General features: G+C 41.5%; 1 protein-coding gene across 2 annotated transcripts in view; it reads right to left on the bottom strand.

The window, feature by feature from the left end:
- The window catches only part of BMPER (BMP binding endothelial regulator), a 242,643-nt gene that overhangs the window by 88,160 nt on the left and 127,559 nt on the right, over positions 1-26,924 (bottom strand). For both annotated transcript variants that reach the window (XM_020289902.2, XM_020289901.2), the window contains exons 7-11: positions 24,113-24,212; positions 20,157-20,266; positions 16,905-17,045; positions 14,480-14,584; positions 10,197-10,242 (exon numbers count right to left, since the gene is read on the bottom strand). In XM_020289902.2, the coding sequence (XP_020145491.2) occupies positions 10,197-10,242; positions 14,480-14,584; positions 16,905-17,045; positions 20,157-20,266; positions 24,113-24,212 (502 nt within the window). The remainder of the gene's footprint in view (positions 1-10,196; positions 10,243-14,479; positions 14,585-16,904; positions 17,046-20,156; positions 20,267-24,112; positions 24,213-26,924) is intronic.

The raw sequence follows: 26,924 nt of genomic DNA on the forward strand, positions 1-26,924 counted from the left end.
CACTGTATGAAAAGGACTCAACCTGCCATTGCTGGCTTTGAGGGTGGAGGAAAGAGCCAGGACCAAGGGATATGGAAGCCTCTGGAAGCTGGAAAAGTCAAGAAACAGATTCTCCCTTCAGCCTCCAGAAGGATTGCAGCCCTGCTGACACCTTGGTGTCAGCCCACTGAGACCCACTCCAGACTTCTGGCCTCCAGAACTGTAGGGTAACAAGTGTGTATTGTTTTAAGCTACTGAGTTTGTAGTAATTCACTACAGCAGCCATAGGAAACTAACATTCTTCACAACAGCCAGAGGGACTAGTACAGAGTAACTAGTTGATGTCAGGTACTCTGCCAGATACTTTCCGTATTTTTAGTATCTCCTTTCATCCTCACTACATCTCTGCACATTGTATGTTATTACCCTAATTTCTTAGCCATGTGTTTGGAGAGGTTACCTTGTTGCCCACAATCATTCAGCCAGTAGAGTAAAGACAGAGTCCAGCCCAGTCTCTGTGACTCCAAGGCTAATATCTTCCCCAATGTGACTCGTGGTACAGACTTCCTGCCTACACCACCGCATCCTGCAAACAGTTAGTGTTAACTAACTGGGGCCACTGAGGTCATTGGGAATCTGCAGAAACGTGTAGACATGATTTCCCCCAAAAGCACATGAGTGTATCCTCTCAAAGGCAGAGGTTCATAGACCCCCTGTCCCAAGGCTGGTCAATAACATCCTAAGGGTCTGTGAAGTTCAGATTAAGAACCCCTATCTGGAAGTTAATTATAAACTATATTATCTGATTCTCTTATCTTATGTGTTTCTATATCATCTCCCCAACTACAATACAAGTTACTGAGCTCAGGGTCTGTATTGGCTTTTTATTAGTGTCCTCTAGAGTATTTCTAGAATGCTGAAAACTCACCAAGTTTTAATACAAACTTGATATAGAGGCTTCATTTTTGCCACTCTCACCATCCAAGTCTCCCCTCTTTAAACTAGAAGTTCTTATTTATCAATGAAGAAAACCGTGTACCTGAACTAAAGAGATGAGTTTCACGTCTCCAAGTTAACCTGGCCTCCAGTTTCAAAGCCACTTTAGAGCTTTGCAAACATCACGCATATTGCTTTGGAGAGAGTCTTGTGTTTGAATCCTGGTCTTGCCACTTAATGACTATAAAATCATACACGAATTACCTACATAACCTCAGTTTGTTCACTTATAGGATGGGTCTAAGAACAACTACCTTTCAGGGTGGTGATTAAGATAAAAATAGCACTGCAAAGGTTCCAAGAACATAAGATATGCTCAGAGAGTAGCCATTATTAGTTTTATTATCATAAATGCTATGCTGATCTAGCAAATAGTGTCTACTGCTGGCTAAAATTGGCTTGAATAAGACCACGACAGACATATGAGGTGTAGATTTGTTGAAATGTGATATGTGAGTTGAGTTAGACTATAAAAGACATATAAAACGTAGATTTGGGGCTAGAAGGGAATAAGGCCATTTCTAGGCCAAAAGAAGAATGTTAATAAAGTCATGAGCCCAGGAAAGAAGGCAGCTTGTACAAGAAGAACAAGAGGCCAACCTGACCTGAATGGGGAGCTACTTTGGAAGATGTGAGACACCCAAGTTGTCCAAATAAATTGGCCTGCGATTTATTGCCAAAAGTTTAAATGTATTCCAAGGAACCAACATTTCTTAACGTGTTTCCTATGAAACATCAATCCTGCCTTTTGCTCTGCCAAAATAAGTAGAAACATTTTTTTTAAATGCCCTGCAGCTCAAATTAGTCTGGGAGGTGCTTAATACTCCATCACCCTCCTGAAAGGTCACTGTGCACATTGGCACATAAAAAGCCCTGAGAATTCTACAGTAAGGAAACGTATTTAAGTTTACTTGACCTAGCATTTCCTTAGCGTATTTAGTCACAGAACCTTGTTTTGGAAATATTGCTCATTACTATTCCTCAGCCCTGGTGTTTTACAAAACAAACTTTGGGAAACTCTGCAAGAGACCAGGGAAGAAAGCTGGTGTAGGTTCTCAGGAAAGCTGAGTTTGGATTCTGGCAATAGTATGTATGCAAAAAGAGCTGAAGGAGAAGAGACAGAGGGTAGTTGTGGGCAACGGGAGGAGGGTGTGGCTGCTGTGGAAATGGGGAAAAAAATGTTATTAGAAAAAAAAAAAAAAACACAAAGAGACAATCAACCAGACTTGATGACTGATTAGCGACATGGGAGAGAAATGCCAGAAGTATGAGAAATAACATTAAGTCGCAAAACCTGTGCAGCTGGGATCATGGGGACGCCAGAATTCAGTCAACAAATAGGGGTTGGAAACTGCCATGAGCCCCTCCATCCAACTCCCAGCTCAGAGAATTTGGTGAATCAAAGGTAGCAACTGCTAATAAAATTCAAATGCAGTACTTTGAAAGAAGAACGTGCTCTCCGAAAAGATGAAAAGCTGAGATCTACCATATTAGCATCTTGTCAAGAAATGATATGCTAAGGACTTTGAAGTTTAAACTAATATGAAACCAGAATAAGAAAGTACCTACAGAAGGGGTGCTATGGAGATGGAGCTGTGAATTTGCAAAATGAAAAGGCAAAATATGAAATGAGAATGGATACATGTACTAAAGAGAGATGAGGAAAGGCAGCATGGAAGAATAGTGCAAAGATAGAGGGCAGAGAAGATGAGCCCAGAAGGGGACTGTGACAGGAGAAAGAATGATAGCATTCATAAATGTGAATTTCACATCAAAGGGACAGACATAGCACAGCTAGCAAGCCATTTCTCCATACTCCCAGCAAAGGTTGGAACTAAGGTATTGGAACCTAAGAGATTGAAGTGGTTAAAGTGACCTCATCCATGTAGGTAAGTTTTTAAAAGGTAAGTAAATACGACTGCTTTAAATAGAAGTCCTTAGTCATGTATGAAAGAAAGAAATTGAAAAGCCTCATATATATTTGGAAGCAAACCTCCAAAACAAATAAAAATGTAGTCAATAGAGATCATAGAACAGTGCTTGAAAGTTTGGACTTTACAGTCTCACGGACCAGTGTATTAGCTGACCTCACACTATTTACTTTCCCTGACCCTCATCAGATCCTTCATTTGTAAAATGGGGATAACAACAGCTTCTATCCATAGGATCACTGTAAGGACTAAATGGCAAAACACATGGAGAGGAAAGCATTTATCACAATGCCCAACGTGGACTAACGTTCAACAAATCGCTGCTAGTAACTGGAGCAATTACAGAGGTAGCAGAAGTAGCAATTTTTGTTGCTCTCATTTTGCTCAAAGGAGATGTGACCCCCAGAGAGGAATAAATCTGCCTCAACTTTGCACACAGTAATGTGTAACTTATTATACAGTATTTTTCAAAAAGTGTATTTTTCAGTGTCACAGTTTCTCAGTGTGTTTTGTCATTTATCTGTATTTTAGGTGTGCCATCACTAAGGAATTTGGGTCACAAGTCCCCTCAGGCAAAACTGGATTTTTTGTATCTTTCTTGAGATTCAAGATGGCAGCCTTGGCTAAAACGTACCAGGTGTGCAATAAGGAATTCACATATCTTTATCTATGCAAAATGTACTCTTTCAGAAGTAGGCAAGAAATTAGCTTTTAATTGAAGGATGTAATAATGCTATATCTATATTAAAAATAACTTCCCCAAGCAAGAAAAAGCCAGGGAGACCTATAGGATGAATACCAGATTCAAAGGTTTAAAAAATGTTGGTCCTCATGCCAGTTCTTCCAGTACACCTGTGAACCTCAGTTTCTTCACCTGCAAACCCGGAGGGCTGACCTCATATTAAGGTCCCTTCACTTAAACAATTTCCTGATCCTGAAATGGTGATGAGCTCTAGAGGCAGGGCAACTCTGCTCCGTCTCATTCCTTCTGGAAATTATATTATACATAGAGTTATTTCAAATTTAAAACAATATGTATTTTAATATTGTAAGAAAATTTGGGGAGATCTTCCCTTGCCCTGGCAACTCTGAGTTTCCAAGAGGAAAATAAAACTGGAAAAATGAGTAGACATGGAAAACCAAGCCAGTTTGATCTGTTGGTGAGCTCAGAGCATACCAACCATCACTTCTCTGCACCTGAGCAGAAAGGTAGACCTGTCACCAGGTAGAAGAAAGCCTCCACACTTGAGACTCCATTTCTCCCAAGGTGGGGTTACGGTGGGGGAGGGGCACTGTTAAATTGGAAATTCCTCGTAACATCCTTCTCCAACTTGCAATTCAGCCAAGTTGTAAAGCCCTCCAGACCTTCTCTTCTCCTTCTTAATTGCAACTGGTTATCGAACTGCACAAGACAACAGGGAAGGCAAGGGAAATAATTCCAGGCCAAGTTCTAGGGGCAGCCTGCCTGGCAAGAATTCGAGCTCCACCACTTTCCCTGGGTGTCCTTCTTAACTTCTAAGCCTCAGTTCCCTCGGCTGTAAAATGGAGTTAATAGCATTACTTAACCACAGGATGAATGTGACAATCAGATGAGATCAAATGAGACAACCCATGACAGTGTTTGGACATACAGCAGATGCTAAATAAATATTAGCTGCTGCTGCTACTGCTGTTGCTATTATTACGGCTGTTATCTGATGATGGTGGTGGTGGTGGTGATTAGCTAATTGAAAACTCACTTATTGAGAACTTAGCGAGTGTTAACAGCCTGTAGGAACTGGCAATAGGGGGTAGAGAAAAGATGATCCTTAATAATTTCAGTCTCCTTCAACTCTGCACTAATTTGCAGCAGGAAAACTTAAAATAACAGTATCACTTAGAGGAGAACAGCATACAAAAAGGAAAACAAACTGATTTCCTCATGCTCCTTCCACTGCCTCTTCCACCACCTGTGTGGGGTCTCCCAGCCGCCACGTGTGGCAGGGCCGGGTTTTATTTGCCACTCCAGGCTACTGCTGGGCCTCAGGAGCAGCGTCAAGCCCAACGCCAGATGCTGCAGCAGAAACTTCAGTGGCCACTTAGCTTAACACCTCCTTGGCAGGGCTAAAGTCAACACCACAAATTCTTATTCTACAAGCATCTTGAGCTCTGGTTTCAAATTTCCTTGCTTTCCTGAGTTAAGGACAGACTCTTGGTGCTAAGGGACCTGGAGCTGCTTACAGTCCTGGAGGCCAGAAACCTTGCTCAGAAAACACACACACACACACACACACACACAAACACAGAAGTACTAATTTGTAGAACCTCTATCAGTGGAGATTTCTCATAAAATAGGCCCAAGGTCACTGTTGCATTACTTTTTTTCAAGGGAATAGATGGAACTGTGGCTGTGTTCCCCCTCCCACAGCTGCTCTGTTTAACTGGAGATACCTATTGGCATCCCAGGGGGGGCTTGGGTCAGATGTGACAAAAACAGCTGGGGCAGATCCCCGCAGCGGCTGCAGTGGGCGCTCCCGGCATGCATGGGCCCTCTGGGACAGCAGGCTCACCATCGCCACACGCAGGTGGAAACTGACCCCTGGGGGGTTTAAAAAGTCACCTGGCAACTGTGAGCCTCCTCACACCCTGAGTTGCTGAAATTTGATATTTCCTGTTACTGGTGGGACATGAAGTTGAGGTTATTTCAATTAAATGCACATCTGTGCTCCGGTATACCCTACCCGCCTCTCTGTTATATAATCGGGAACTTTTCTTTTAGGTTGGGATTCTCATGTGGCTACAGGTACAGCTTAATGAAGCTATGAGCCCTGAGCTTGGGTATCCATGTCCAGGCTGCCTTTGGTTGCCTCTGGTTTTATAGATAGTTAAGAGATTAAATTTTCTCATATAATCCATCTGTCAATCTCTCTCTCTCTCTCTTCATACACACCCCCACACACATACACCTCTTATAAGTGAATGATGCTAAATATTATTTCCAGGTCTGAAAACAGATATTCTGCCAGCAAAGAATTTATCTGATTCAGGTCTCTGTTGGGTGGTTAGGTCAAGATTTCACCTAACTATCTGCCAACACACAGTAAAACAACATTTCACATAAACCAAGTGCTAGGGGCCTTCCTGGCACCTACCTCGTGGTCACATGAGATTCGGCCGAGGCAAAGTAACACTGGCTTTAGGCTACAGCCTCATACTCTGGCAAGAAACAGCACTTGCACGAAAGCTTTATAAAGTTTGTTTAGCTCACTTCAAGTATTTTATTTTAAATAAGTCATCCAAACCAAATTTAACTTTTTTCAGTTGGAAAGGAAGAAAGAGAGAATGTCCCATGTTATTAAAAGACAGCTATGATTTTCATACTTTCCTTCAGGTTTGATTTTAAGAGGACTTTCTCTTTCTAGTTTAATAGATTCATCACTGCCCCTCAGGCCAACCCTGCAAATCCTGTCCTACAATGGGGAGGACAGCAGTTTTCTGCCTCCACGACTGTTTCTTACTTACAGAATTGTAAACTACCATTATCACTGGCTGTTGTAAAGGGGGACCTATAAAAATTTACTTCAGATTTCCTCTTTGCAACCCCTGTCAGAAATCTGAGACAGCCCCCAAACACTACCAAGACTAAGAGTAACCAAGGCAATAAAGAAGAAATTCTGTGGGATTTTAGAAACAGGCAATGCAATGCCACCACTTCTGGAAACAATATAACACTCATTTAACTACTAAAGATAAGCAAAATAAATTTTAGAGTACCTGAAGCTCTGTACTCAATCCATTTCATTTATGTATGTATGTATGTGGTGCTCTTGCCTCCTTGCAAAATAGGATTGGAAGTAGCTTACACACATACATACTAAATAATTTAAAACACATAAGAGTGGGCATATATGATGAAGTCAGAAGTAAGCTTATTACTCAAAAACTGCACTAGAGGTGGGCTCCAAATTCATTTCTAGCTTCTTAGTAATGAAAGCAAAGATAGCAACTTTTAATCAATCAAGATATAATTATGCCTTTATAAGTTTTTGTAGGGCTAGAGAATTAAAATACAGAAACATATGCTATTAAACCTAGAGGCTTGTGGTCTCACTTCACTCTCCTACTGCATCTAATCAACGGGTATTGAGAGTAAGTTATTGCTCCTAGTACCGTGTAGCTGTTTATCTCTGCAATCCACATGCTAGTTCCCCTGTCTGGAATGCCTGTAGTTCTCAGTCAGGGGTGATTTTGTCCCCCAGGGGACACTTGGCTGTGCCTGGAGACATTATGGGTTTGTCACAACCTAGAAGGGGGTTGCTACTGGCATTTAGCGGGTAGAAGCCAGAGATGCTGCTAAACATCCTACAATGCACAGGATAGCTCCCCACAGCTAAGAATTATCTGACCAAACTGTCAATAAGATTGAGGTTGAAAACTTCACAGTAACCTAATGGGGAGAGAGAGAGAGAGAGAGTGTGTGTGTATGAGAGAGAGACAGAAATGAATTTGTGTTTTAATAACATATAAACAATGAATCAGTTGTTTTTCTGGCTTTAGAAAAACGCCAGCCTGAGTTTGCAGTTTCAGCCTTGGTTTCTCTACGCTAGAAACCCATATATCAGGAGCACTTTCAGAATTTACAAAGGAGGAAAAAATGAGCTCTAAGGTTCGTTCTGGATCCTGGATACAATGACAAAGGAATTTAAAAATAGGAGGTCGTTAGGCCACAGCTAGAGGACATCTGAATAAGTCTACCTGAATGTGCTATGAAATGCTGGGCATTGCTTAAAATTTGGAAGTTATCCCATCTCTTAATTCAATCGGAACAAATAAGCCTCGTCAAAGAGAATGTGTTTTACAGCAATGATGGAAGAACTGCTGGAGAGCAAGAGAGAGTAAACAGATGGAAAGAACACCAAAGGAAATTGAGAAATAGCCATCTGATGACATAATTTAGATTTGGACAGAGAACCACATGCCTGGGCTCTTCCAGCAGCGGCTGACCTGCTAGACGCAGGTGCAGAGTCAGTGGCCTCCTGCTGCCCCTCCAGCTGGGTGGCTTTCTCCCTTGCCAATCGCCTCTCTCAGCGATGGAAGGCAGGGCTCACTCAGATGTGTAACACCAGACTGCACTTAATGTGCCTGGTTAAAAGTTTGGTTCTATTTACTGTGCCCATCTTTCTATACTTCTTTTGTCTTTTTTTCTTTATAATAAGTTACCAGTCTTCTAATGGCTAGGAAAGGGCCAGCTCATAATGAACAAATTAATAAACTAATAATGAAATGTGGATTCTCTCTTAACTATCTCAACAATCACCTTCTTGATTCTTGCAACAGAAAGGCAGATCATTCAATATGTAGGCTGCTTCTGTACAAGGTCGGCCGTGTGTTTTTACAAGGCTGCTAGGCAGGGAGCCTGCCTGACAACAATGCCATTGCAGCTGTCACATGTCTGTGCACCCGCAGACGGAAAGGGTTAACTAGAACATACTAGGAGTTCCTGTGAGGGCTATCTCCGCTTCACTGGGAGCCACTCTATAGGGAAATGCAATTTCTAGGTCTCATGGATTCAGAGAAAAACTACAGCAGTGTAGACTTGATTCTGCTCATCCAGGAATGAATTATGCTGAAGGCACCCTCCGAACCATCCACAAAGTTTCCTCCAAAGGTCTCTGGGAGGATAATTAAATGTAATGGTCTATATATTTGTTTTCAGATCAACTGGCATGTTAATTGTAGCTAATTCTTCTTCCTGCATTATTCTTGGACTCTACTAAGTCATACTTCATTGGCCTCCTTTAAATTATTTATGTACTTCATTATCTTTAAAGGAAAGCTCTTTTATTAGATCTATAATTTAATTTCTGTTAATTCAACCAGCACTTTTATCCAGTGTACAATTGTTTAATAGCTCTCTGCCTCTAAAAATAATAATGTGTAGTAGATATACATAACATATAATATGTAATATATAGTACCTCTACATATCTACTGTCCCAAAGCACCAATTAATCAAAATTTTAAAAATAACGAAGTCAAGATAACTCTTAGTAACATAAACTCTGATTTTAGGTAAGTGGAAGAAACAAAACTGTTGCCATGTGAAAGCTGCTTTCAACTGTCATCAAGTCTACTTCTCTAAACCCAACTGGCTCATAAAATACTTTCTGAAGATTTCACAGCTTTGTTAATCCTGCTTGTCATATATTGGAACTAATTTGACAGTGACATTGTTAGTACCCCTCTTTCAATGAAATGTTTTAGGAAGCTATCTCAAAACCCTATGCATTGGGACTAAAATGGCAATTTGCTACTAGATCTAGGCATATATGTACATGTGGGGATGATATGACAGCTTTTGCCATGCTCTGTGTGATGAGCAGCACAATCTCAGCTTTCAGAGTAGGTCATGTTTAGAAAGAACCTTCTAGGTCTCAGATAAAAATATAGTTATGTGCCACATGATGATGTTTTGGTCAACGTCAGATCACACAGACTAGATGACAGTGGTCCCATAAGGTTATAATACCATATTTTTACCATACCTTCTCTGGCTTAGATATGCTTAGATACAGAAACACTCACCATTGTGTTATAGTTGCCTACAGTATTCAGTACAGTAACATGCTGCACAGGTTTGGAGCCTAAGAACAATAGGCTATGCCTAGGTGTGTAATAGGCTATACCAGGCAGGTTCATGTAAATATACTCTATGATGTTCACACAATGCTGAAATTGCCTAAGGTTGCATTTCTCAGAACACATTTCCTGTCTAGTTAAGTGACATGTCTATAGCAGGGAGGCAAAACCATTGTCGGCCCAATGACCTCTAGCTTTGTCTTTGCTAACAGCAACACTGGTGGTGCCCAGGTGAAATGGTGAAAAGGTGGGGGTAGAATGAGGAAGGAGGAAGTGGAATTGTTTGGTTTTATAATGAGAGAAGGAAAATCCCTCCTAAATTATGTATCATGTTTGGTTTTGCTGGATATCATTATCTTAGCCACTAGGACTGCAAATGCTATTAGCAGTTAAAATGCACATTAAGTTATTTGGTCCTTTCAAAAACCTAATCAGACTATTTATCTTCCTAATCTCTCATAGCAACTAATTCTGATGGAAATAATTATATTGGTCTTAATTGCGCTTCTGTGAGAGGATTACAATTGACTTCAGGTGTCTGTAGGGAGATGGAATGATTCCCATCCTATACCTACAGAAATAAAGTGTTCAGAAAACTTACACCAGTATTTTTCTTGTATTATAAAATGCAAAACAAATATTAACAGCACATTTTCAAAGGAGTACACTTACTTTCAGTGCAAATAGGACAGCATCCTTTTCTGTTGAGAATTTTACCCTAATCAGAAGAAAAACAAATAAGAGGTTAGTGTTAAGAAACAAGGGTCTGCTGAGGACAAATCTCTTTTTTAAATCTAATACCAGATAAAGCAATGAAATCAGTCCAAGCTGTATTTGAACTCAATGCCCAGATGGTGATGATGATGGTGAAAATGGAGTTTCAAGTATCAGGTTCTAAGGCCAGGCAAAGTCATTCAGAAAGCTTTCCTGTTTTTATCCTCCAAGAAATATAATACCTAAAGGGATGACTGGTGTGATTTTTCTCACATGGAGGGAAGATGGAGACAGTCTGGACTCAACCTTTTCACTGATATCCAAATCCAGCCCTCTAGAGACCAAGTGCACACACATAAAAACGGGAATTGTCTGTCAACCTATCAATCCATGCAAGACCTTCTTTCTGTCTTTGCTCATTGGAGGAACCCAGACAATAAACTGTAATCCAAGCTTGAGACCCAGCCGGTCCTATGGATATGGGCAATATCTGTGCTAAAGGTCAAATTCAGTCAGATTTCTTCTTTCAGAAAGTGGTACGTTACCCAAGTTAAGTCATTGTTATGTAGTCAAAGCCAATGAGGCCGTGAGTTCTGAAATGCTAAGTTTTTATTACCTTTCTAGAAATACAGTGCTATTGCCCATATTGCATGTTTTTAAATTTTTTTAATGCATGACATTTAAAGGAGGAAGCATATTCTCAGGACTCATATCGGAGAATCAGTTGTCTTCTCTCTGACTCAATGGTTAATCACAGAGGAAAACAGAGAAGGTGGAAGATTAACATTTAGGGAGATCTTGCTATATAACAAACATCCTACTAGTTATTTTACTTATGTTACCTAACATCAGGTTAGTTATAAAGACTCAATGATCTAACACAACACATTAAAGTTTAATGAATATTATAGATTATTATTAATAATAATATAATCATTGTTATTAAGATGTACAAAAACCTTAAGAACTGTATATTTCCCTTTCTATAGGTGAAGAAATTGATGTCATGCAACACAGGGGTGGTAGAACCCCAAGTCAAGTCTAATTTTGTATGACCCTAAAAGCTATGTTCTTGCCACTGCAGATTTTTATCCTTTTTAGTCCTTTAAGAGAACTTAGTATTTATAAAGTTTCTACTATACTTAAGACTGGGTGCTGTGCATTCCTCATACTTTATTTCAATTAAACCTCACAACAACCCTCAAAATGCAGGTGTCCTTGCTCCCTGATTACAGGGAACTAAGAAAACAGAGGCCACCAAGAGGCTGCCAAGGGCTGTGTCAAAGCCACACAGAGCAGACACTGCTCATTCACTCATTCACTACCAGTCAGTTGCATCCAGAATGCCTTTAGGTACTCAAAAAAAAATCATATTGACTTATAAATGCTGGTTAATTATTGAAGAACTAGAGCCCAGGTCAAATTCCTCTAGTTCCAGTTTGCACCGGGTAGATCTAAAATGGCACCTTAAAGGCAATGAGGACTTCGAATGAGACTTAAACTCAGCCCCATTCAGCTAGCCCAGAGTTTGGGTTCATCAGAATGTACTTTCATTGCCTAGAGCTCTGCTATCGGTTTCTACCATGCTTCCCCCAAAATAAGACAGGATCTTATATTTACTTTTCCTCAAGAAGACACCCTAGGGCTTATTTTCAGGGGATGTGTTATTTTCCCCTCAAAGATTCAGCCTGCAGCCGCACAGGATGGTCGGGACCTGACAGGGGGAGCTGACCTTGTTGGTGGGGCTGCCCACACCTTTCCAGTCACCTATGGGATAGTAGCTGTCACCATGGGGCAGATGAGAAGGGCTGCTCATCGTCTTTACTGCTCCGCCAGGAAATGCATGGGTTGTGCAGATATGCTGCGTAGCCACGCCCATCACCAGGTCTTATTTTCGGGGTGGGGCTTATATTGCACAAATGCTTAGAAATCCTGCTAGGGCTTATTTTATGGGTAGGTCTTATTTTCAGGGAAACATAGTATTTGGCACAGAGGTCTCCTTTGGTTTCTCATGACAAAGCAGTTGAGGATAAAGTCACATGATGTCCTCTGAGGCTCACGGAACGATGGCCCCAGGAGGATAGAGAAAGGTGCTCTTCTACTCCAATGAAGAAAAGCCCTTTAAAACCAAGGCCCCAGCCAGAGGGGACCGATTCCCTACATCTGCATCTTGGCAGAAGCTGACACCTCCCTTCTTTGGAAAGGAATGAAAGTGGCCCCTGTATTACCACTACATTAGATGGGACTGAATCAAGTGCGAGCTGTGAAGTCAGAGCGCCTAGATTGTATGTAATCAGCTGGGAACCTCTGGAGATGTTGCAGCCTCGTCTGTAAGAAGGGGCTTAATAGCAGCCACCTCAGAGGAGTGGTCTCAGCATTAGGCAAAGATTAGTCCTATGACTACAGAGAAAGCTTCCATACATATTAGTGTTGGTGAGATGACAGTGTCGTGACGATCCAGTCCCCATCTGGAACCCTCCGGGCGCTTCTCCCAAATGACATTCCTTTGCCTCTGGGGGGGTTGCCAAGGAGGGCAGACAGGGAATCCAACCATAAAACCCTTCTTCAACGAGACACACTGGCTTCTGGAAAAAGAGATGTGCAGTAGCCAGGAAGGATAGAGCAGGAATTACAGGCTGCTCCTATTTTTATTTTATTTTTTTAAATTTCCCCAGGCTATGTCGGGCAGGGGAAGTAAGTTTTTAACAAGATTTCCATGGTAGAACTAAGTTATCTTCCAAAGACCTGGTGCTGGCCCCGGAGAAGGGAAAGTGCAGAATGGTGGGAAAGATGCCCAGAAACAGAAAGGTGGCCCCGGAGGCAGGAGCCTTGTCAGGGGCACTGACGAGCTTGGACAGGACACGGAGGGGGTGGGGTGGGGGAAAAGCCTTCGCCTGGAGGGGTGGGTACTCCTGGCCCAAATGTGGTCCACAAAGAAGGAACGCTAAAGAGACGCCAGTGACAGCAAGAGCGTTGACCTCCCCGCAGCAAGAGCACAATGAAAACCATCAATCCTGCTACAAGTGGCAGAACTCATGTGAAGCTGGAAACTCCACAGCGGCCCGCTGAGGCTAGTTACTTGAGCCACCAGGTTGGCACAGCATCCTGTTTTTGTCTTGTAGAATAAGGAAGCCCATTATTACTAACATGTGCTGCAAGAGTTCATTAGCAGTGAGGGTTCCCGGAGGACTGGCATAAATGATGTGATCCCATTTTTCCCAATGAATATTTATAAGCAGACCATGTTCAAGTCTACTTATTGTATCTCCTTTTTTTTTTTTTTTTTTCTTTTATGGGAGGTTTTCAGTTTTATGTCTGAGCTTTTTTAAAGCAAGACTAATTAGGGTTTTTTTTTTTTTTTCCTTTTTTTCTCCACTCTTTATTCAGTTGTGCAATAGCAACAGCTGTTGTTTTTTTGTGCCTCATTTGGCACTCAAGTAAAAACAGCAACTTTTTGTTTATAATAATAACAGATGTGAATAAAATTAAAAGCTGTCTATAACAGAGGAGGTTGGACATGCCCTGAATATATGGATATATATTTTTTTCATTCATGGGAAGGTATTGAATAGGTTTGACATTTTTCCAAAATGCATAAAACCTTGAAAGGTTTCAAGTTGCTGAGGTGAATTCAATGAAGCTCATGCTTTAGAAGATAATGGTTTCTTTATTCAGTGTGCTGGAACTATGGGTTTTTGAAAAGAGATATTTCCATAAGGACGCTATTTCCATTTGGGGCTACAATGGAAGCCAGGGTTAGAGAGAGAAAACTTCAGCAAAGAAGTCAGGAGATGCTGCTAGGCAGGAGAAAACCCTTGGAGAGTTTATTAATAGACAATCACATATTGCTTTGAATGGCCATTAGAGAATTCTCTGATTTGAGAAGGGAAAGAAAGGAAGGAAAGGCAAAAGATGGATTTGATGTTCAACATAAAACACGGCAAAAGAAAACAAGGAAACAGATCTAACAAGGAGTTGGGGAAGTTTAAAAAAAAGCTGGGAGGGAGACATTAATAGGAAATCAGAGTTGGGAGAAGAGCAAGGCAAGAGCTATTTTCATGCAAGGCTAGGATCTGCAGAAAAGGAGCAAGCTTTGCAAGGGCCATTTGGCTACTTGAGAACGTGACAGCTTTGGGGGATCTGGAGTCTGTATTCAGGAGGTCGCATGAGACCAGGTCACACATAGGGCATTTCAAAAGACACTACGGTGAAGAGAAAGTCAACCTGCATTCCACACGTACCTGAGGGCAGCTGCTGATGGGAATGCACTGCTTCTTGCGACACTCGGTCCTGCCTTTCACACAAGCACAGATGGTGCAATTGACAGAGGACCACATCTCTCCATCCTACAGGAGAGAGCACAGGATTCTGCCATCAGAGGGAGGCTGACAGGAGCTGAGCCAACAGGCTGTGACTTCTCCATGGAGGAAAGAATTTCTTACCCTGAGTGAGGGATGCTGTCATTAGACTAAATGACTCTTAGGTGTCTATCTACACCCAGTGATTTAAGATAAAGATTAATGAAGATTTCTGGGTGTATGTATGAGCTTGCAAGTATGTGTGTACGTGTACGTGTGTGTGTGTGTGTGTGTGTGTGTGTTCACCCTCCAGGATATAAAAAGAATTCTTGTGTGTCTAACCAAGCCATATTTATGTCTTGTTCCTTATGCATTGTTCACTTAGCTTCACCCTAAGAGACAAAGACGCATACATTTTCATACCTGATGCAATAACAAAAATCTAATTTTTCCTTGTTGATAGGACTGAAATATTTAAGCCATCCCAGGCACCGATGGTTAATTGAGATGTTCAGAGGTGGTTAATTACCAGATGTGTCATGGTTCTGGACCACACGGGACATACAAAGAACAGAGGTTAATGCAAATGACTCCCAGGCCCACCCAGGCAGACACCTGATGGGCAAGCCATCCAAAAATGGGAAAAATACAGAGCTCAGACAGAAGACTCCAAGAGCCATGCATATCCTGTCCCTGCCTACCTGGTACTCTCCTATCACAAAGCAGGGTAGCATATGGGGACTCATTTCCTAGGCTAGACCCTTGCTCAGACAGAAAGAGCTATTTGAGGAATTTCTTTGGCTCATCAGATTCATAATCAGCAATTGCCAAACACTCAGCCAGCCACAGGAAGCCCATGTATCTCTAGAGAACGGGCAGGGCTGTGCATCCTTGCCTGTGGGTAAAATGATCACAGGCAGTATAGTTGGGCCCGAAAACAAAACAAGGATTCCTTCCTAGGTTTGAGGATCCAAGCAGCAAATTTTTTAAAAAAAACAGAGAAATAAGTTCATATTGTTAATGTCTCCTCTTCCTCTCCCCCTCCTTCACTTTTTGAAGATATTTTAAGGACTACCTACCCTCTAGTGCTTTTCAGGAAAGAAAGACCTAACTAAATCTGCCTTAAAGGGCACCTGACTGTTCCAAGTCCTCTGAGTACACATTTCTAGGACTCAATGTCTCTGTAAATTATTTTGGGCCTCAGTCATTTAAAGGAATATTTTACAAGGTGACTTAAACATGCATTGCACACAACATTGCATGCGTGAATCTATTTCATCTGGGTGCTCTGGAGATAGAGGGTGACTTTATGGAAACAGGACATATGAGCGGCTCTCAAAGCCTGGTATAAATACAACACACAGGGATCCCTCTCTCTTGGGCATGACACACCATGTCTTCTTCTTCCTGATTCCATGAGCACCAAGACCTCTCCCTCCAGCTCTGCCGGTGTGATAGGAAGCCTAGCTCAGTGCAGCAGGCCTATAGAGCACCCACATCCGGCTTGATTGTGAAGATCTCAATTCTCACGGGCATCATAAGGTGACACCTTCAGCTACAGAGTGACTCCCGCCACCCCTGGGGAAAACAGACTAGATGGGAGGGGAGGTACTTTGGACAAAGCCAATGATCTGCATTCTGAAGTATAAATGGTCACTGCATAGCTCCCCACTTGGGGTCCCCAGAAAAATAATGTAAAACATACCTGCGATGCATTTCAGATGGTCAAGAGACAACCCTTTTAGTTCAGCTGGGGGAGGGCTCACTCAACTTTGCTTAACTACTGTGCTGGCCTCGTATACCATGAACACCCTCACCTGAACAGCTTCCATATGAAACAATCTCTCTTCGAAAAGGCAGCTGGGTGAAAATCTTCTGAAAGCATCAAGCTATATAGATCCATCAGGATCTTGGCAAGGGTCATAATCTTGACTCGAGTCACTGAGCATCTCCAACTGGGTGAGGTACTCTCGGGCACTGGGCCACCCACAACCACACCATCCATGGGACATCTCAACTCAACCCAATTCCTGGCTGACCATGTTTGGAAAATACAATAATGTTTTACAGGTTGAAAATGTTTTCAGCAAAAGTATAGCCAAAGAAAAACATTTTTCAAATAGTGGTTTCTCTGCCCCTTACTGCACTTGATTCTAAATATATATAATACTATAACATAAATAAATACATTATATATGCACATATATAATGTATATACATTAATAAATAAATACATACATTATATATGCACACGCATACATATGTATATATAAATTATGGGATAATCCAACCTGCATTTTTTTCCTGGAGCTTGTTAATAGTCAATGTAGTAGTACAGTAGTTTCTGAGAGTTCATTGCATGACATACCCGGAAAATCTTGTTGCCAAATTTGCACACTTTGATGTCTTCCGAGGGCACTTGCAGGAGGCACTCTTCACAACAGCCCTCCCTGACGTTGTCGCAGCTACCAGGGCGGGAGCACTTCTTCTTACATACCACAGTAGAATCCTGGGGACACAACAGCAAACTAGAAATTAAAAATGATTTTCACCTCCAGCAAATATCCTGTCTGGCCTTCCTGTAACAACCCACAACTAACTGTTTCAAAATGCATTGCACAGATAACCATATTCTATTGTAATAAATCTTTCATTCACTTCACAATGTTATTCCTTGCTTAAGTATCTGGACTAGAATTAAAGGGAGCTGTGGAGAGTGGGGCACAAGGTCCCCACCTCCCAGGGGTTCACGGCATCATGCTCCAGCGACTGATGAGCTGGCTCCAGCCAGCACGTGGCAAGAAAGCCCAGCTCACAGTGGAGTGGACTCACCAGTTTCCTTCCTCCCGCCCTTTGCCGGGTTGGCAGCCTGCACTAGCAGTGCTCTCTTGGGTCTCCTCCAAGGCAGTATGGAGTTTAACAGATCAGAGATCTGATGTTTGATCAGAGAGTAAAAATTGTGACTAATGCACCACCTCAAGATGAAATTCCTCAAGTGTGTTCTGTGTCCACAAAGGAACTGAACGAACAATTTCAAGACTAGACCTGGGTTTTAGAGCTCTACCATAAACAGAGTGACCTTGACCAGGTCACTCAACCTCCGAGGGTGAAAAGTTTATATAAAGGAGTATGGCTTCATTCCTAAAGAAGTGCTATTCCACGGATTCCTTCTCGGGTTTAGTGTGCATTTTAAATTTAAAGTACATGGCACATGGAAATTATTATTGTTATTATTCCAACTCATAAATTGGAAAAAATTAATTTTTTGTTAAACTACAGGTCCTGATTTCTTGTTTTAAAAACAAGGGCACTCACTAGCTCTCGAATAATGCATACTTCACTGCAGATCTCCCCGCTTTCATGATCTATATTATATATATAATCTCACTAGACCATGGTGCCTGGCACTGGGTTAAGCAATGAGAATACAGAGGTGGATGAAGGTACTTCTCTCCTCAAGCGGCTCACAGTGTAAGAAGGGAGATAACCGTGCAAACAAGTAAACTGCAATATAATATAGTAAACAGCACTAGTAAAGGCGTAGAGATAGCAGAGAAGAAGAAAAAAATTACCTAGGACGAGGTGACATTGAGATAGGAAGTTGTGGATGAAGTGGAGTTTGATAATCAAATTTAAAGAAGGTGATAGCACTGCAGGTAGAGGAATCGGCACATTTCAAGGCACAGAGATCTGAAACCATACTGCATTCAGCAAACTATGGTTGACCCTTGAATAACACATGTATGAACTACACAGGTCCACTTCACTAATACGCAGATTCTTTTCAATAAAAGTTACACCAAGTGTGCCTCCCTCTCCTGCCTCCTCATCCACGTTCTCTTCTGCCTCCGCCACCTCTTAGACAACGCCAACCCCTCCTCCTCCTCCTCCTCCTCCTCCTTCTCTTCAGCTTACTCAGTGTAAGGATAATAAGGATGAAGACCTTTATGAAATATATTTTCTCTTCCTTAGGATCTTCTTAATAACACTTTCTTTTCTCTAGCTTACTTGATTGCAGGAGTACAGTATATAATACATACAGCATACAAAATATGTGTTGATCGACTGTTCATGGTATCAGTATGGCTTTCAGTCAACAGTAGGATATTAGCAGCTGAGTTTTGGGGCCAGTCAAAATTTATACATGGATTTTCAACTGTGCAGGGATTTGATGTCCCTAACTCTTGTACTATTTAAAGACAACTATATTAAATAGTTCTCTCTACACCTGCCATGGAAATCGTGAGGTACATTGGCTAGGAATGCTGGAGAGGGAAGCTCTAAGCAGGTAGAAAATAATACTGATTACCCAAAATGAAGGTAGCTTGATTTTTCAAGCATTCATGAATTCATACTCCAGTACTCTGATAAAATAGCCTCTTGGATGAAAAATATTAATTACGCTTCTTGTTAAGCACCAGGACATACTGCCTAATCACCTCTCAAAAAATCCATGAGCCAAAACACTTCAAGCAGAACTAAATCTCATTCATGAGCTGCCTGGTGTTCTTACAATCAAGAGAATCCGGAATGTGATGTGTTTCATCAAAGGCTCAGTAACCCCAAGAGGAAGCCATAACCTGTGAAATTCTTGGTGGAAAAGAGAAGTCCAGAGGGTGGAGGCTAAGGCAAAAAGAAGCAGTTTTAGCACAGGATAACACAAACCACAGGAGAAGAAGGGGCCTCAGGAAAATATTTTGAGGCTTAGGAATTACTCCATGTTCAGTGTTTAAGGGAACAGACAGTTCAGCCCTGACACGGCCACCCCCCGAATGGTGCGTGCTACTTAACAAAGCATGCCTCCAGTAATCGGGAACTGCTGAACTCTAATTCCAGCTACTGACTCATACTTGACACTGAAAAAAAGATCCTCTATTTCCCTCCGTAGGCCTTTAACTATCAAAAACAAAACAACAACAACCATCATCACCAAAATGTATTTTAAACTCATGTCACACAGATGTGATTCATTAACTCACTAATGAATAATCCTAAAGTCCTCCGTGATAAATGCCTCTCTTCTTGGTTTCAAAAATAAATCACTGCATAAGTACAGTCTATGAATGTGCGATGTGTGCTCCTTTAAAATTCTGGGGCTGTGGAATTCTTCCTTTACCAGTAATTAGACTTTGGGTTGCCTTTTGAAAAAAATGAGAAATGGCTCAAGTAAGACATGGTACAATGAACGACACATGAATACTCTCTTCCCAAACTCCCAGGTTTACCTCTGTGATGAACTGTAAATTCATGCCTTTCTTCTCTCTTGAACATGATTAAAGCCATTTTTATTGCCAGGTGTGTTGCAGAATTCATCTTGGATAATTACAGCCAGAGAATACTGCCACATGTATTTTCTGATTTTAGAAAATCCTCAGAACAGCCTCTCAGTGTTTGCTTTTCACCACCAGGAGCTAACTCATTGGTCCTCAGAAGATGACAGCGAGTTATAATGTGGGTCCTATGTGTGAACTTATATACGGCCTTGAGTATGATTTTATTTGGAAAATAGCATCAATAATGCCTCACACCAATAAATAACACACCATCGCCTTTGGCTATGTTAACATGAAAACCCAACTTCCTACCATGGTTGAATCATGGCCTTTCGGGGCCACCTTACCCTGCAGGTGCAGGCTGTGCAGTTGTCGTAGAGAAATGAGGATCCATTGTCATAAACGTCACTCCGAAAGAGGCAGCTCCCAAAGGGGAGGTCAAACACTTTCCTCTGACCTAGAGGGAAGCAACAGCAAAGTTTAAGCAAGACAGAATCAGAGATGTCCCATTTTGTCACCAGCAATCACATCACAGGACCTTTAAACATTCCCATGAGACGAGGTAAGGTAAATCTGCTGCACAGAAATAGAACCTTGGGTCAGATGTGCTCAGAGAATCCCCAGGGGTCATTAGAGAGTCATTGTTAAAAAGAGTTTGATTCCACAATGAACTTTGTAAGTTCAACAAATCCATTACGTGCCCACTATAGTGAACCAAGATAACGAAGACACAGCTCCCTTCAAGAAGTTCACAGTCTAGTGGGAAGGCAAACCATAAATGAAAGATTATTTCAATACGATGGTATGGTAAGTTCTGGAAAAAAGCCAACCTGCAAACTGTGAAGACAGGAAAGTCAGAGAAGACTTTTTGGAAGATGTAATGCATGAGATGCATCTTAAAGAACAAACAAAATTATCTAAAAAGTTGGTATTGGCAGAGAGGGTGGGTGGAGGCATGAGGAGCCAAGATATCCCAGGAAGGACTAGAAGGAGCAAAAAGAACTAATGAAATATCATTGCTATGGTCTGAATGTTTGTGTTCCCACAAAAGTCACATGTGAAACCTAATCATCGATGTGATCATATTAGGAGATAGGGCCTTTAAAAGGTGATTAGGTCATGAGAGCAAAGCCCTCATGAATTGGATTTGTGCCTCAATAAAAGAGGCCCCAAGGAGACCCCTCATTCCTTCCACCACAGCAAGAAGATGCCATCTATGAGCCAGAAAGTGGGCCTTCATCAGACACTGAGCCTGTGAGCACCTTGATCTTGAACTTACCAGCAGCCTCTAGAACTGTGAGAAACAAATTTCTGTTCTTTAAAAGCTACACAGTTTATGGTATTTTGTTAAAGCAACCTGAACAGACTAAAACAGTAACTCAGTTAAGAAATTACATAAAGGTATAAAGGGAGAAGCTCACTCAGTGTGCATAGAGGCAACTCCATGTGTCAGCGTCCAACCTTTCGTAAGCTCACCATCTCTGCAGAATTAGCCTGGTTTTCCCCAATGTGAGGATTTGATTGGTGACCAAAAGAGCAATCCAAAATAAACACTACAATCCCATGTCCTCCTTTCTTTTAGTATTTGAGTTTCTTCTCCTTTAGTACATTAAAACATCTCTGAAATGTTACTTTAATTAACGACCAAGTTAAAAAGCCAAGGATTCATGTTCACTGATCAAATCTCCATTCATACTCTTCTTTATCCTTGCAAAAAGATTAACAGCAATCTCTGTTTATCAGTAGGCCCAGTGAAGTGCTGGAAATACCGACAAACACATACTAAATGTCGTTCTTAGAATTAGAGTTGTTGGAATTACTGTCAGCAGGAGTCAAGAAAAAAATGCTATCTTCTTAACAGAGTTGGTCTCAAGGTCAGGCTACAGTATAGATGCAGAACCAAATCACTGGTTTGATTCTCACCACGAGGAGCAAACGTGTTGGATCCCACCTATGGACTCCCTCACGACTTTGAGTCTGATTTCTACGGGCCTGACTTCACTCATAAATAAAATGGCCTCAACAGCGCTACCTTGCCATATCACCACCTCTATCTACAGTGTTAATATCAATGTATACAACCAAAAACTCCTCATGGTTAGGCAAATTTAGCATAATGACTGGTAATAACCCAACTAACACAGGTATTCGTATGTGTACACCAGGTCTCTTGAACTTCCTGAGAACTATTTCCACATCCTTCTGCTGGGTTTTAGCCCAATCATAAAAGGTCTCATTTGGAGGAATTATGATTTTCAAGTTTCTCAAAACTTTAGTGTTCCTTTTATAGTGTGTCTTATGACCACAAATGAACAGGAAAACCTGCATTCAATACAACAGCCATTGCTCATGTGGGAAATTTCTGAGCTGGTACTGGCTTCAAAGCATGAATCAGACCTACTTATCTTTGGGGCCAGGCCTAAAGGCCTCCTTCTCTGGGAGGCCTTTCTCACTTAGATGGAACATTGTTTCCACCATGACCCACAATATGATGATTTGTACCACCTGAACTGGCTAATTTTACTCGAAGGGCATAAATACACATTTGCAACCCAAGAAGCACACATATAAGTGGAAATATCCTTAATCAGGAGAGTCTAACAAAATCTCCTTTGTTCTAATGTAGCTATTGTTTAATGTAGCTATTTCATAGCTACATTAAAAGTGTGTGTGTGTGTCTGTGTGTGTGTGTGTCTGTGTGTGTGTGTGTACGTGTAGCAGGAAGGCAAACATTGTTAGATGAAGTTAGCAGTCAAGAGGAAAAAACTGTCTTAGTTTAACAAAACACTTATATTTGCTAATTTGGTCTTTTAAAAAATAGACTTCAGGGTATAGCTGCAGTAATTCGGAAACAAAAAAATAATCAACAGGATGTTTTGGAGTTGGAGAAAGCAAACTCTGAAGGAAAGGAAGGAGGATTCAAGGGAAGAGAGTCGAAAGTATCCGACAGGAGACTGGAGCTCAAATAGAAGAGAATCAGTGAAATTCAAAGCAACCTAAGAACTTATAAGAACAAGGGATATTAACATTGCATTTTATCTTGTTCCCTATGCTTCCCTGTAAAATAATCACCCTCATGGGCTGCAAACCTTCAGTAAAATCTGTGCACAAGCCTTGACTCAGTGGCACCACAGCATGTGAAAAGACTGGAGGGGGGATGTCCCTAAAAGGTTAGAATGGTGTTCAAAAAAAAAAGAATAGAACAGAGATCAAGAGAAACAACAGTCTCACTGCCTTTTCCTGGGAAAAAAAAAATAAAAAAAAAAAAAAAAAAAAAAAAAGAGAAACAACAGGAGTAGAAACACCAAGCCAGAGGAGGTTATGGAAAATATTAATATTAGCCCCTTAAATGATCCCTGGAGATTCTAAGGGTTTGCTGGATGTCCTACTGCATTTGTATGGTGGGTCAAGCTGCTTTTATTTGGATCTTAAATAGCCTAACCTCAACTAGCTCAAGGGCCCTGAGATCATTAAGACGCTGGTATATGTGTTATAAACAAAAGCCAAAAACCTTCATGCTCTAGAGACTCCCCATCAAGGATTGTCCCCGTTCAGTTGGCAATGTGCACACTTGGCCCTCCTCTGTCAACAGAGAAGCTGAGCTGCAGCAGGTTCAAGCATGGGCTTAGGAATCGTGCAGACTCATGTTTAGATATCAAATCTATAACTCATTGGTTGTGCTGCCTTCTAGGAATCTACTTCCTTCTCAGTACAATAATAGCACTTACGATACAAATAGATATTGTATATTTAAGTACCTGTATTTCACAGATTCTTGAGAAGATCAAATGAGAAAAAGCATATAAAGTGTTGAGCGGGGTGCCTAGTATGTATTAAATGTTCAATGAGAAAAAACTCATACTCTCTTTTTGTCAGATATTACTCAGTTTCCTTCCAAAACTCTCATTTTAGGACTTTATCCTCCTGCATATTTCTACATCAAAAAGTAACATTAGTCTATATTCCTCCATGTGTTCATCTCAAGTGCCTTTTTATGTTCCTACTGATAGTCCTACTCCCAGTTAAAAACAGTTCCTTCAATACTGTTCTTACACAAGGGCATCTGGTATACCTGGTTACAACTACAAGGGAAGACAAGAGAAAAGAAGCCTCTGTAGAGACCTCAGACACCAGCCAAAGCCTGTGTACACCTTCTGCGTGTTTAATTAGAAGGAGCAATGTCTCTAACAAGCTGTGAAATGGGACAACTCAAGAACCACATGACAACAATATAGACAAACGCTCTCAGGAGAAACTCGGAGAAGAAATTACATTGTTCTTTGATCTGAAAATAGTCACTCACCCAAACATTTGGGGCAGCACTGTCCTGGGGGTATGTGACTAAGGTGCTGGGGACAGGAGAGAATGGGACAGACTTCTCTCACACACTGTGTCCTGCCTCCCTAAGAAAAGAGAGAGAGAAAAAAAAAAGCACATTTAGAAAAGTAAGTGCATACAGATTGTACAACCAAGATATCCGAAACGAACCTAAGGCCCTTCCCTAGTATCAGGTCCCTGGGCTGACTGCTCAGGTCATGCAATTTCTCCCAAGCATCCTTTGATCGTCCCTGCAGGCCATACGAATTGCAGCTGCAAAAAATACTGCCTTGGAAGAGATAATTACAGCATCACTTCCCTGAGCCTCATCCGCCACCACCTTTCTTTAATGTTTTTCTTCTCAAGACCAACTTTGGAAAAGCTCTAGGGTGACTAACTGTCTCGATTTGCCTGGGATCTGAGACTTGCAGTACTAAAACCGTGAAATTTTCCCTCAAACCATGATGAGTTGGCCATCCTACTAGGCCACTGCCTCTCTGTCCACCCCGCTAAGCAAGCACAGGAATCCTTTGGCATTTAATGAAATTTTCCCTCCTCTTCCAGACCCCTCCTTTTGTAGGTTCTGCAGATACTTTCCTGCAGGAAGGCTCCGCTTTCTGCCACAGCTCGAAGGTGCTGCTGGAATGGCTCCATGAGATTCCAACTAGAAAGTGGCTGATCTGTTGAAAACGGATGCACTCAAAGCCCATGTTCAAAGAACCATTTTGCTGAATTCACCAAGCTAACCAAATGCGTTTCCATTAATTAATTATACAGCTATGGAGGATTGGTATTGGAAGAACTGGCAACGCCTCCAAGAACTATGGGAGACGTTTTGGAGCCTCTGAATATTTTCTCTGCTTCCTCGTTCTCGGTCTTGACCTTTTCTGTCCCCAGCACACCTCGCCTCCAACACCCATTGCTCCCCTTCTTGAACTTCAGCATCCCCCCTTTTGCTCTGCCTGTCAGATCTCTCTCCTCTCTGCAGAACCCTCTCCTAACCCCCTCCAGAGCCACCTGCTTGTCCAGCCTAGGAAAGTCGTAACTGCATACTCACAAAGCCGGAGCACACAAAAAGTACTTTCTAGTCAATTTACATTGAACAAACTTGCAAGGCTGATATAAAAACTATTCTGTGCAATATGCATTTCTATGCAACTTTTATGAATAATTAAGGCAGTTTTTTTTTTAAAGAAAATCAGCAAATTTGGTAAATAGATCACTAGGCAAATGGAATTTCAATGGATTGGCTCCTCTGGGATTTGAGCTAGAAACCAAACTAGTAGACCATCAGGTACTCCTTGTCTTGAGCACATAATTTATATCTCGGGAGGCCTCAGGGAATGAGGACCTCAAGGCTCAAAGGGCCTTCCCCGCCCCCAAGGCAAAGATTCAACTTGAGGTGTTTCCTCATCGCACCACTTTCTGTGTTAGCAGCAGATGGAGCCTCAGCCACCAGGGTCCTCCTCATTCCCATCCTAGCACACTGCCCTCGCCTGCTGTTTCTTTCCCTTCCTGTTCTCGCCATTTTTACTAACACAGTTTATTTTTTGGTGGGGATGTATGAAAAGGGGAGGGCGTGTGATATGTCTTTTTAAATATTTGTTATTTTTAAGCCTCTCTAATGTTGGCCTCTTCCCCAAACCAATAGAAAACATGAGAAAATACCACAAAAAGCTCTTCTGTTGTTTTTACATTATTTCCAGATCAGCAAGAATCACTAAAAATCTCCCAAGAATTCTAGGCTGTTCTGAGATTCCTCACTCAACTCTGCATAATCTTAAATTTAGGGGCCTTTCATCAGACTTTGGAGGCACGTAACCTGAGTCTCAGCCAGACCCTGAGGTCAGCCCCAGCTTATACATAAAACACAAAAGTCAAATCTAGAGGGAGGACACAAGGATGCTGCCCTTGGCTTTTAATTTCAAAGAAATTCATCTGTGAGCAACTTCCTAAAATCCGAAGCCTTGGGCCGCATAAGGTTGCCTGTGTGTTGGCTTCTCTTAGGTGCAGAGAGAACACATTCTTTTCATCGATGTTCTCTGTTCTTGTTGGATCAGCATCTACTTTTCAAGCATATTTTAAAATTAAAATTTCGAAAATATTGCATAATTGCAAAAGAGTTCACTTGTCGAGCACTTTGGAAAGCTGGCAAAAAGATTATGTGTACTCCAGTAATTTTCCTTACAATAAGGTCAAAGAGCAAATTTTGCATACATAATACAACTACAGTTTGTGTTTCCCAAGAGTCCGTTAAAGTAACTTGAACTCCAATCTGGGTTTGCTGGTTTGGTCAAGTTTTATTTTGTTTGGGTTGCAGTATTGTGGCATAGCCCAAGTCCAGAGGCTGCATTCCAACTAATGCCTCCAAAGAAAGTCCAGGCCCTTTAGCAACACAGTTGCAGCTCACAACCTGCTTCTATGATTTCAACTCAGCAGGGACTCTGGTTACAGTATAATCTGGGGCTATGCTCTAAGCTAAGAGAGCTAAAATAGCAGAAGTAAACATTTTTGTTTCTAAAACCGAACAAATTCCTACTGCAACTGAACTTAACACAGGTTCTGTCAGATTATCACAACAGCTTTCTAACTGGCTTCCCTGACTCAACTGTCTTTCAGTAATCTCCCCTCCATGTAAGGTGCAGCATGTCCAGCATGTATCCATTCATTCCGTTCTTTTATCCAATATTTGTTTAAGGCCCATGATATGCTAGAGATACAGAATTGAATATAAGGTGCAAAAACCACTCCCTTTAAGGAGGTGATATTACAGGTGACAGTACCCCATCACTGGGGCC

Source organism: Microcebus murinus, chromosome 9, assembly GCF_040939455.1.
Source record: "Microcebus murinus isolate Inina chromosome 9, M.murinus_Inina_mat1.0, whole genome shotgun sequence".
In the NCBI taxonomy this organism is placed as follows: Eukaryota; Metazoa; Chordata; class Mammalia; order Primates; family Cheirogaleidae; genus Microcebus; species Microcebus murinus.